At 44.2% G+C, this 11705-nt stretch overlaps 2 protein-coding genes and 1 long non-coding RNA gene across 3 annotated transcripts; 2 read left to right on the top strand and 1 right to left on the bottom strand.

The window, feature by feature from the left end:
- Nucleotides 1-1458: 1458 nt before the first annotated feature.
- LOC147987946 (uncharacterized) lies at nucleotides 1459-2247 on the top strand. Its single transcript, XR_015617744.1, has 3 exons — nucleotides 1459-1669; nucleotides 1778-1879; nucleotides 1975-2247. It is a non-coding gene; the product is annotated as an uncharacterized LOC147987946 (long non-coding RNA).
- Nucleotides 2248-4931: 2684 nt separating this feature from the next.
- Nucleotides 4932-6775, bottom strand: LOC147987945 (protein FAR1-RELATED SEQUENCE 5-like). The gene is made up of 2 exons (XM_087542552.1): nucleotides 5036-6775; nucleotides 4932-4952 (listed from the first exon to the last, which is right to left on the bottom strand). Exons 1-2 carry the CDS (start codon nucleotides 6773-6775, stop codon nucleotides 4932-4934), a joined length of 1761 nt encoding a protein of 586 aa, XP_087398678.1.
- A 1614-nt stretch (nucleotides 6776-8389) lies between these two features.
- LOC147987944 (uncharacterized) lies at nucleotides 8390-10437 on the top strand. The gene is made up of 3 exons (XM_087545526.1): nucleotides 8390-9221; nucleotides 9438-9670; nucleotides 9790-10437. Exons 1-3 carry the CDS (start codon nucleotides 8390-8392, stop codon nucleotides 10435-10437), a joined length of 1713 nt encoding a protein of 570 aa, XP_087401652.1.
- Nucleotides 10438-11705: the final 1268 nt, after the last annotated feature.

Genomic DNA, 11705 nt, shown 5'->3' with positions numbered 1-11705 from the left:
CCAAGTCCGGCACAACCTCAGGCCACTGCAAGTCCGGCACAGCTTCAGGCCACTCCTCCTCGTCCAACTCAGCCCCTTCAGCCGTCTCCGCCGCCTCAGCAATCGTAGAAGAGACACCCCGCAGTATGGTGCGTAGCGGTACGAGTCGAGGTCATAGTACAGGAAGTACAGGCGGAGGCAAGCGATATAAATATGGTCCAGACCTCACTACTCCTCTTCCTGTGAGGGCTTACGACAGGACCGAGGAGGAAACCAATGCCATAGTGCAGGCAGAAGTCGACGCCCATTTTGGACCGAAACCGCCACCGCCGCCAAGGGAGAAAGTGCCTGTGGAAGTAGTTGACCACTTCATTCGTATGGCTCAACCACCAGCTCCTAAGCCTGTTGACTCAGACTATGAGCGCCACATCAGGAAGTTACATCGACGACGTCTACAGAAGGAGGCGAGCTCGAGCTCGAGCAAACAACAAGCAGCTGTCAAAAAATGCGGGAAAACCGTTGCCCAGCTGGGAAAACAGGCGGCGCAATCGATCCCCCCGCTTGTTGTGCCGCCAACAACACGTGACAGTACGCGCGCCCAATATTATTGTGGCCAAACAGTTTACGTTCCCGAGGTGGGCGATGTGGTAATAACCCAGGAGCATATAATGCAGGCTGAAGAACTCAAGATCACTGTTGGATAACTCCTTGAGATCGAGGACATGCCTGGGATTACAGAGGAGGAAATAAAACGGAAATATGTCCGGGGCCAACCTTTGGTCGAGCCAGAAGATGTCAACAAGCTCCCAACGAGAATGTATGAATTGCATCAATGGTACATGGACATTACCAAGAGATCCAATCGAGAGTCCCTCATGGTGGATGTCAAGAAGGATGATTACTACCATGAGAAAGCTGTGGCCGTTGAGTATTCTGAACTCTTTCAGTTATACAATCAAGACGCACTCGACAAATCTATCGTCAGTTGCTATTGTCTGTAAGTGATTTCTTTCTGTAATTTAAGTCTCAAGCTAGCTGTAGTGATCCTTTTGATCAATCATTACCTGTAATTATCCTCACGTTATTCTTTTCTGTGGTATTATGCAGGATGAAGATGTATGAAATGAGAAAAGGTGGACGCTATGGCATTGGGTTCATTGACCCAAACACAGTTAATGAATACACATGGAAAATGAACAAGTATTATGAAAAGCAGGTAGAGGACAGCATGCTAGAGTTCTTGAAGCGCCTCAAATACAATGAAGATATACTACTTCCTTACAACTTCCAGTGAGTCACACTTTCTTGTACTACAAATTCTCTGTTTTTGCCTACTAGCTAGCTACATGTTTTTGCTTACATATGCCCGCTTAATTAAGACATGCAAAGGTGTGTGCATGCAGATTTCACTGGATCTTGTGTATCATTAAAGTTGACGCCGGAACAGTTGAAATACTGGACTCGCTACTCAAAGCAAATAGTGACTATAACATCTTGTTTGGGATAGTCAACAGGTAATTTCAATCATTATTAACTATATATCTCGGCCTATTTAGTTCGTCATTTCATGATATGAACTATTTAATAACCCCTTTATTCATTTTCTTTGTCGGCGGGCAGGGCTTGGGCAAGGTTCATCAGCGTCACGGAAGGCGAATGGAAACCAAAGCTGAAGTGGTTTCGATCCAAGGTAAGTAATTAAGTAGTACTAGCTAGCTAGCTAGCTGCCGCATCTCTTTAATTATCATGCTTGATTAATTATTATCTAATCAAATTAAATTCCATTCTCGTAATAAAGGCCCTGAAGCAGGCGCAGGGGACTGATCTGTGTGCATTCTGCGTTTGTGAGAACATTCGCATGATGGCGTCCGAAAGGAGCAGATCTCAAAGACAGGAATGGGTACGCTTGTCAGAACACTATTCACAATTTTTACACCATTATCGATATCTAGTCACACAACTAATACACATGCATATTGATCTCCTTCTTAACAGTTCACAGAGGTGCGGGACAAGCTCCTAGAAACGGAGCGCGTAGAAGCACTTCAAGAGGAAATAGCGGGATTTTTGCTCGACCAGGTCATAAATCCGAAGGGAGAATACTATTACCCTCTACCGCCCTCATGAACCACTTCCAATTGTCATCGTGCTCCGAAGGCACCAATTAGGCTAATGCCACTGGCTCCGAAGGCAACATGCATATGTAGGAGAAATTGTATATAGCTGTACATGTGTGTATGTGTAAATTAATATTGTGGTTTGTGAGACATTGATGATATATATATGATTGGTTCTACTAGAAATTCTATTTATATATATATATATGCATAACATGTACAATGTGTAGTACCGTAAAATACCAGCAAACGAAAAAGAATTAAAATGGAAAACACAAAATTAAATGAAAAAGAAATCATAAAACCAAAAACCCCACAACCATTTAGTACCGGTTGGTGTTACCAACCGGTACTAAAGGGCTCCCGGCCCCCGGAGCTGGCTCGTGCCACGTGGATCCCCTTTAGCACCGGTTCGTGCTGAACCGGTACTAAAGGGGGGGGGCTTTAGTGCCGAAACTTTAGTGCTGGTTCCTAAACCGACGCTAAAGGGCCTTACGAACCGGTGCTATTGCCCGGTTCTGCACTAGTGTGTCTATATTCTGTCCAATAATATATTTTGTAACCTGTGAAAATATCAGAAATGTGCATTTTTTCGACCACCTCCAAATCACCTCAGTTTTGGCACACATGATCTCTTCCACAAACAAAACTAGGTTTCCAAGTTTTTGTATTTTTTTGAATTTTTTTGAATTTATAATGCCCTCTAGATTGACTGCTGAAAACATCGGTCTATGCCTCAAGGGGGCATTGTAAAATAATTTTTTTCAAAATTTTCTTGCATACACATGTTTTGCACATGTGGGTGACCATGTTCAAGAAAATTTGGGTGATTTGGAGGTGGTGGAAAAATTCACGTTTTTTCAAAAACTGGCTTAAGTTGACCAAATGGTCCCTCCGGGAATGCGGGCATTTTTTCGACCACCTCCAAATCACCTCAGTTTTGGCACACATGATCTCTTCCACAAACAAAACTAGGTTTCCAAGTTTTTGTATTTTTTTGAATTTATAATGCCCTCTAGACTGACTGCTGAAAACATCGGTCTATGCCTCAAGGGGGCATTGTAAAATAATTTTTTTCAAAATTTTCTTGCATACACATGTTTTCCACATGTGGGTGACCATGTACAAGAAAATTTGGGTGATTTGGAGGTGGTGGAAAAATTCACGTTTTTTCAAAAACTGGCTTAAGTTACCAAATGGTCCCTCCGGGAATGCGGGCATTTTTTCGACCACCTCCAAATCACCTCAGTTTTGGCACACATGATCTCTTCCACAAACAAAACTAGGTTTCCAAGTTTTTGTATTTTTTTGAATTTTTTTGAATTTGTAATGCCCTCTAGACTGACTGCTAAAAACATCGGTCTATGCCTCAAGGGGGCATTGTAAAATATTTTTTTCAAAATTTTCTTGCATACACATATTTTGCACATGTGGGTGACCATGTACAAGAAAATTTGGGTGATTTGGAGGTGGTGGAAAATTCACGTTTTTTCAAAAACTGGCTTAAGTTGACCAAATGGTCCCTCCGGGACTGCGGGCATTTTTTCGACCACCTCCAAATCACCTCAGTTTTGGCACACATGATCTCTTCCACAAACAAAACTAGGTTTCCAAGTTTTTGTATTTTTTTGAATTTTTTTGAATTTATAATGCCCTCTAGACTGACTACTAAAAACATCGGTCTATGCCTCAAGGGGGCATTGTAAAATATATATTTTTCAAAATTTTCTTGCATACACATGTTTTGCACATGTGGGTGACCATGTACAAGAAAATTTGGGTGATTTGGAGGTGGTGGAAAAATTCACGTTTTTTCAAAAATTGGCTTAAGTTTAGACCAAATGGTCCCTCCGGGAATGCGGGCATTTTTTCGACCACCTCCAAATCACCTCAGTTTTGGCACACATGATCTCTTCCACAAACAAAACTAGGTTTCCAAGTTTTTGTATTTTTTTTGATTTTTTTTGAATTTATAATGCCCTCTAGACTGACTGCTAAAAACATCGGTCTATGCCTCAAGGGGGCATTGTAAATATTTTTTTTTCAAAATTTTCTTGCATACACATGTTTTGCACATGTGGGTGACCATGTACAAGAAAATTTGGGTGATTTGGAGGTGGTGGAAAATTCACGTTTTTTCAAAAACTGGCTTAAGTTGACCAAATGGTCCCTCCGGGAATGCGGGCATTTTTTCGACCACCTCCAAATCACCTCAGTTTTGGCACACATGATCTCTTCCACAAAAAAAACTAGGTTTCCAAGTTTTTGTATTTTTTTGAATTTATAATTCCCTCTAGACTGACTGCTGAAAATATCGGTCTATGCCTCAAGGGGACCTGCATGCAAGAGTCGGGGACCTGCATGCAAGAGTCGGGGACCTACATGTGAAGTGATTCATCAAGGCCTTGACAGCTACTGGCACAGCGGCTGCCGCCCGATTTGCATGCAGCGAAGATGAACGTGCATCGAGGTTTTTCAAAGATTTCCAAGCACACCCCATTGGGCCCCGCTTATTTAAAAAATACGCCAGTCATTATTGCTCTGTAAATGAAGAATATGCATGATGATTATGAATATGCATGACAACCATAGTAAGGGTGAAGAATCATAGTGCCCAATTTGTCGAAATACATCATCATTCTTAAAGTTGGTCATCAAATGATACACACAGAAAATGGAAACGAAAGATGTCGAACTAATACAGTAACATGGCAGTACAACCGCACTTCACTAAATTACTGTCACGATGAAATAGAATGTAAAGACCACGTCACACAAAGCTGAATGGCACACGACTTTCTCTGGCTCATCGTCGGTTCATGCTGTATGTAGATATCACAGTTCAGCCTCGAGATCCTACACAGAAGAATACAATAAATCACATGGACATCAATTATGAGTAAAACACATGCAAAAAAAAATATGAACATATTTCGTACCTCTAGCAATTTAGCGCATTTACGTCGATTGTGACCTGGTTTCTTGCAATAGCCAGAGATATTCTGTGATCTTGACTTCTTTGTCTTTGCCTGCAGCCTTTTCTTCGGTGCACCTCGTCCTGGCACATGCACGGGATCCAGAACCTTATCAACTTTCTGCGAGTGCGGCATCAACGGGCCAAACCTAATGCTGTTATGCTGAGCATTAGTTGACTCCTTGCTGTTAGCTTGTTCAAAACTTGATTGCTTGCCATGATGTTGTGCTTGCAAAAGCATCTTTAGACGGTGATAGTCCTCATCAGAGTGGCATGCCTGGAAACTTGCGGCGTGACTACAATTCCGCAACTCGCGGTACCTCTGCAGGCTTACCGAATAGTCATACATCTGGTTTTTTCTGGTAGGTGCGTATGCACATTTTGCATTCATAGTCCACCTAGTGGGAACGCAACAACCGGGCAGAATTGTTTGTTTTAAAATCCCCAATATGTAAAAAATGTGGGAACATGGTGTGCCTGCGCATTCCAGCTTACGGCAAGAACAACTCACCCTGTGCAAAAGACCTCCTTGCTCTTCAATGCGCACTCCAAACTTTTTATCCATTCTTTCCTGCTTGGACACAACATAAATGGAATCTTTTGATCCATCTAGTATCTCTCTAATCTGACATTTGCTGACAGCATCTATGCTCCATAAGACCATCTTAAAGACACTAGGTGTGAAAACTGTTGCGGCGTGTTTCTCAAGCAGCGAAACATTTTCCTCTGTAAATGGAACGGACTGCAAGGCTTCGACGTCATGGAGAGCTTCGTTAATCCGTCGCGACGCAAGGCAACGCTCATAGTGCTCTAGCATTTCAAACAACGACATCTTACCCTTAAGATGCGTATGTAGCACAGAGTTCAAGCTCTCACTCCTCTGATTGCTGCTCAATCCTAGGAAACAACGCCCCTCAAGATATGGAGCACACCACAACTTTCTCATCTGATACATCTGATGCAGCCAAGACTCCTCACTGGTTACTTGATTCCGTTGTAAGAATTGTATCCATTTTATCTCATGCTCTTCATTGGAAGAAGTATCATAAATGAAAGATCTGAATTCCTCCTTTACGTCGTCATCATGCAGATGGCGCACAATGTTCTGCTGAATGTGCCATATACATAGTCTATGGTTTGAGTCTGGCCAGACCACCCTTATTGCTCTCTGCATTGCAAGGTCCCCATCTGTGATCACAGATATCAGATGCTTCTGTGCCATGCAATCAGAAAAGGTCCGCAACATCCACTCGTATGCCTGGCTTGTTTCATGAGAAATTATACCACAGCCAAATATAATAGTGCTGCGGTGGTGATTCAACCCGACAAAAGGCACGAATGGCAGATTGTATTTGTTGGTTCTGTATGTGCTATCGAAAACAATGACGTCTCCAAAAGCCTCGTAGTCAAGTCGCGATTGACTATCAGCCCAGAACAGTCCCTTCAGATGGCCATGCTCGTCTACCAAGTAGTTGAAGAAAAAATCCACATCTCGCTCTCGCCTCGCCATCATGTGCATGATCACCATTTTAGCATCACCGGCACTGATTGTCTCCTGCTTATTAGCATGGAAGAAATTATAAACGTCCCTCTTTATGCATCCAACCTTATCAAATCCACCGTATTGAAAGCACAAAATATCCATAAATACGGTATTTGCGGATCCCACATTTTTCCATGTCCGCAATGTCCGCTTTCTGCTCATCGCTAATTCGTCTGTGCGAACGCAGCAGACAAGAAAGATCCCGTGGGGCTAGAGGATGGTTGTGCTCATCGATGAAATCCTTGACAAACCACCGACCGGTTTCCTCCTGTCTCGTAATGACCAATTTAGCATTACACCCAACACGAGTTAAACTTCGTGGCCTCCTTTTTCTATCTTCCATCTTTCTTTTCATGTGCTTATCTTCGCGAAACCCTTGATGACTACACACAATTTTCCTTAAAATTATGTATTTGTTGGATCCATCCCACTCAACGTAGCTTTTCCTCACACTAAAACCTTTTTCAAGAGCATATTTGTTGTAGAATTCATATCCTTCAGCCTCACTATCAAACATCTTGCTGACAACATTTACATACTCGAACATACTCTCATCACTTGCATACACCATGTCTTCCTGCATATGACATGTGAGGGAAACCAATCATCAACATCTTTCTGTTTATCAATGTTGCAGGTGTAAAATAGCTCATAGGCAAAGACAAGTGCATGGAAAAGACTTTGCTTGTTTGACATGTGAGGGAAACCAATCATCAACGTCCAACAAGTAGTATCTCATCTTCCTTTAAACTATATTTCATGCACTATGCAAACCTAAAGTGATGATGACTTTAATAAACTAAATTAAGTGAACTATGGAACCAGTATCTTATCTTCCTTTAGTATATCTCATCTCAAACGTCAACATCTTACTTAAACAAACATGATGCGATTAGCTCAAGAGAAACTATGCCACGATGAAGCTTTCCATTCGTTGTTCTAGTCCGTACCCGGATCTTGTGGGGTTGAGGTTGTACTGCATGCACGGTGGAGGGGCGCAACGGCCAAGAGAACGAGTAGAACGTCAAGCCGAATTCATACCTTAAGGATGGTACGCGCGAAGAGATGGGATCGCCCGCCGCGGTCGCCGCCGATTCAGCCGGCGCAGATCCGGCCTTCTTCTTCTTCGGTGACGGTGTGGGGGGCTGGGGTTGGTTGGGTGGAGGACGAGGACGATGAATTTATTCCTCTCGCCGGGCAGGTCGAGGACGGAGAAGGTCGGGAGCGGCGAGCGGCGACGAATAGATCGGAGGAGGATTCTGAACTGGATCGAGTAGACATGGATCTGGTCCTCAGGTGATCGGTTCAAGAAAAGATATTTCCCCCTGGACCATTATGCCCTTATCGCAATTAACATATTAAATTTAATCAATTAAAATTCCCCGCAAGATCTGACGGCTAATAAAAATCAGATGTGATCAGACATGTAAGTACTGTTAAGTACTCCAAGTACTAACCCAATCACCGTAAAACAGCTCATTATATATACTTGTACGTGGTTCCCACCGGCTGTGATCTAAACCAGATCGAAAAAAGGCAATAAACTGATTTGTGTGTTCCATCGAACAAGCCGGCGGCTGGTTGCTTCGTACGTGCATGTCCTAGCTACGTACGTCAAGAAGAAACGATCCACCAGGCTGTGTGCCTGCTTCGTGTGCACTCTAGCGTATTTGTGTACGATTCTCCAAGGGTTTCTTTTTTCCTTTTTGCGTACAACCGCGCGTACGGCGGCGGCGGAAACAAAGAGCGGCGGCCGGTGGGTTGATCTTGTCGGAGATGGAATCCGGGGAAGATCCATCTGACGAGTTATCGACGCTGCTAGAGGATATCATCTCGCTGGAGAGGGAGCGCAAAGGCTTGCTTGGGAACCTTACTCCCACGATTTCTCGCTGGGAGGATATCCTCTCTGGAACAACAACATGGAAGGGATTCATGGCCGACAACACAATGTCCGTTCCTGTCAAGAAGAACATGGACTCGCCGCAGGTTAGAGACGACGAGAAAGAACTCGTCGATTCCATCCTCCAAGACACGGAGGACCTGGGCCACCGGATGCTATCCATGTCACAATATCTTTGGATTTCCCATGCCCGCATCTCCTTGTACACAGCCGATGAGCTGGTTACCTCAACATCCAGATTAAAGAAAATCTCCAAGGATTTCTACAAGGCTATCGAGGAGGCGGCAGAGGAGAAGAGGAAGGAAGATAAGGAGAGGGATAGGGAGATGATGCTGACCCACGAATTCTTGCGTCTCTCCTCCAGTGTCCTGGCTAGACCCAACCTTTACAAGAATGAGTTGGCGATGATGTTTACGGTAGAGGATGAGGAGGAGTATGAGAGGGTGATGGAGGCGGAGAGGGAGATGGAGAGGCAGAGGGAGAACTGCAAGCGGCGGAGAAGAAAGAAGCGGAGGCCGCGGATTGTTTTGCATAAGGACCTGCAGATTGTGGAGGAGAAGCACAGTGTCAAGCAGGAAACCAAATCCCCAACGGAGCAACTCAAAGAGTGGATGGATTACGAGCTGGAACATTACGCAGACTGCCGTAGAGTCTGGGGATACTCAAGTGGCAGCAAGGCTGGACAGTGCGGTGGCTTCGATGATAAAAGTAAGTTAAACATGCATATATGCTGCAGCTTAATTAGCTTACTCAACTTTATTTGCTTAGTCAGTTTGTTCTATGGATGTCTCAAGAAATTTCAGCAGATCACTAATTCCCCCGCTCTTGTTTATGCCAAAGAATAGAGGTGAATTGATTGTCTTTGCTTAATTTATTTATCATACTAGATTTCTGACACTTCACACCTTACCTTTGGTGCTGCAGCCACATTGAGTCCTATGCAGTTTACGCACTGCATACCCGGTATCATCCCGCCCCGTGCCGCTGTCACTGGGAGCACATTGCAGATCTACTCCTTCAAAATTGTTGAACTAAGTGATGACCTCAAATGGCCACTCAGGGTGTATGGTGTGGTCGCTGCCCGAGACACCGTTGACCGCAACCGCAACCTTCTCTTTGCTCGGTCAAGGATTATGTGCCAAGTACTCACTGAAAATGTATGCATTGTTATATATTCAGTTTTCTCTTCGTTGTGTTTTTAAGCATCATTTCTTCTTTTTCTTCTTCTTCAGCAAAACACTCCATTCATGTATAATGATGATCTAATGCTTTGCAGGACTCTTCTTTGTGCTTGACTGGCCCGTCTCGTGCAATTCTAGCCGTGGACCCTGTCGACTTTGAAGTCGAACTAAAAATACATGATGGAGGTGATGAGCGCAAAGATAGAGAATTGATCTGGGCTATCAACCATTACGACATAGCATACAACGGTGAGGAGCCATCTATAACCTTCCATAGCCCATTGTGTAGAGCAGAGTTGAGGCTTGAGCGACTTCCTACAACGGTCCAAGCCACTGTCTTGTCTGTCCATGTTGTTAGAGGGGGGTCTCTTTTTAAATCTGGAGGCCAAGTTTTTTGTTCATCGTCTAGTGCAGATAGTAGTGCTGCCAGACGTGAGAAGATTGTGTTGCTTGATTATGTTGAAACAAATTCAGAAGAAGATGAACTAGATCTAGATGGCTACCTTCCCCTGTCAAGGAACGTTGTTTCGGTAGAATTTGGAGGAGGATTGGAAGTTGTGGTAAAAGTCTATGGGGGATCTGGTTGTACATCTGGTCATGTTTACTTCCCTTTCCAGTATTGCAACATAAGCCAGGGTACATGTTCCGTCTCTGGGTCTGAGGTGGAGATCGTTGTTGCTTGGTCCCGGCTTGTCGGGGACAAGATAGATATGTTGATTGAAGGGTATACTACCCAGGCATAGTGTGATATATCTTGACCAGGAGTGCTACCCTGTTTTCCCTATTATATCGATTTTGCTTTGCTAAAACATTGCAAATAGTTGTATGCTGGCAAGTAGGGGATGTCCCACTGTTTGTGTATCTAATCTATATTATGTTATTCGAATCTATCTGTAGTGAATATAACTTTTATTGTATTATGTTTCCATTAATGAGCAGTTGCGTGTGCGCGTTTTCTTTTGTCTGCATTTTAATCCTGCAGAGGCTGGGTGTCTGTTTGTTATGCTTGTATCCACCTAATGCGGCATTATTAGTCAATGAAAAGCACCTTTACTGAAAAAAAATGATTACTCAGCTTTCGTGCATCTAGTCTCATTATCTAAGCTGAACATTGTTCTTTCATCATTAGTTGGTTCCTGCTTGTCCCAAGTAACCAAGCCAAGCCAATAATAGAGTGCAATCTTTGTCTCACTCTAATTAGTATCATGGAAAACCTTATGCATCTAGGGAAGCTTTGCTTCTCCTCCCGTAAGCTGGAATCTGATGTTGCCATTTGCCAAAAGCTGGGACATCACTAAAGATGTTCATGTTATAGTTAGTATACGATAGTAGTATGTTGAATTGCTGATTTTTATAGAAACATGCACAAGTAGCGCCCGGATTTAAATTACCCAAATTCTAAAAAGTGCACCTGTGCTTGTTGGTTGTCCTGAGTGCACGCGTCGTCCACCTCTATTGAAAAACAACATACGCGTCGTCCACCTCCCGCACCTTATCCACTCATCCTACCTCCTACTCGTCGTCCTACCACCAGCCATGCGTCCCTCCACCATACTCCTCCTCCTGGTTACGCGGCTGCCACCCCGATCTTGCGCTGCGCGCCACACCAAGCACAACCCCGACCACGTCCTCCTCTTACCTACTCCCGGTGATGAGTGTCGCACCTAGCACGCGCCCGACCGTCCCGCTCCTCCTAGTGACACACGCCGGGCCCAGCAAGACCTGCTCCACATATCCCCGGCGTCACCGGTCACCAGCCCGTTATGCCCCTCTATGGCGTCGGCTTCCACCTATGGTGGGTGGCTTTGGTTCTACGTCTGGTCATGTTTATTTTCCTTTCCAATATTGCAACATAAGTTAGGGTACATGTTCCGCCTCTGGCTCTGACGGACAAGATGGGTACTACCTGAGTGTAGTGTGCTATATTGACAAGGAGTGGTACCCGGTTTGCCCTAGTATATCTACTAGCACATATGCCCATGCGTTGCAACGGGAAAAATGGATGTGCCCA

The sequence above is a fragment of the Triticum urartu genome, chromosome 2A, assembly GCF_056163025.1.
Source record: "Triticum urartu cultivar PI428250 chromosome 2A, HENAU_Tu73, whole genome shotgun sequence".
NCBI lineage: Eukaryota > Viridiplantae > Streptophyta > Magnoliopsida > Poales > Poaceae > Triticum > Triticum urartu.
This window is presented reverse-complemented; position numbering and strand designations above follow the sequence as displayed.

Excerpts from the sequence above, each read along its gene's own strand:
- LOC147987945 (XM_087542552.1), bottom strand. The coding sequence starts at position 6,775 with ATGAGCAGAAAGCGGACATTGCGGACATGGAAAAATGTGGGATCCGCA. Across the intron at positions 4,953-5,035 it reads AATGCGCTAAATTGCTAGAG|GATCTCGAGGCTGAACTGTG; the intron begins GTACGAAATATG and ends TCTTCTGTGTAG.
- LOC147987944 (XM_087545526.1), top strand. The coding sequence starts at position 8,390 with ATGGAATCCGGGGAAGATCCATCTGACGAGTTATCGACGCTGCTAGAG. Across the intron at positions 9,222-9,437 it reads CGGTGGCTTCGATGATAAAA|CCACATTGAGTCCTATGCAG; the intron begins GTAAGTTAAACA and ends TTGGTGCTGCAG. Across the intron at positions 9,671-9,789 it reads GCCAAGTACTCACTGAAAAT|GACTCTTCTTTGTGCTTGAC; the intron begins GTATGCATTGTT and ends AATGCTTTGCAG.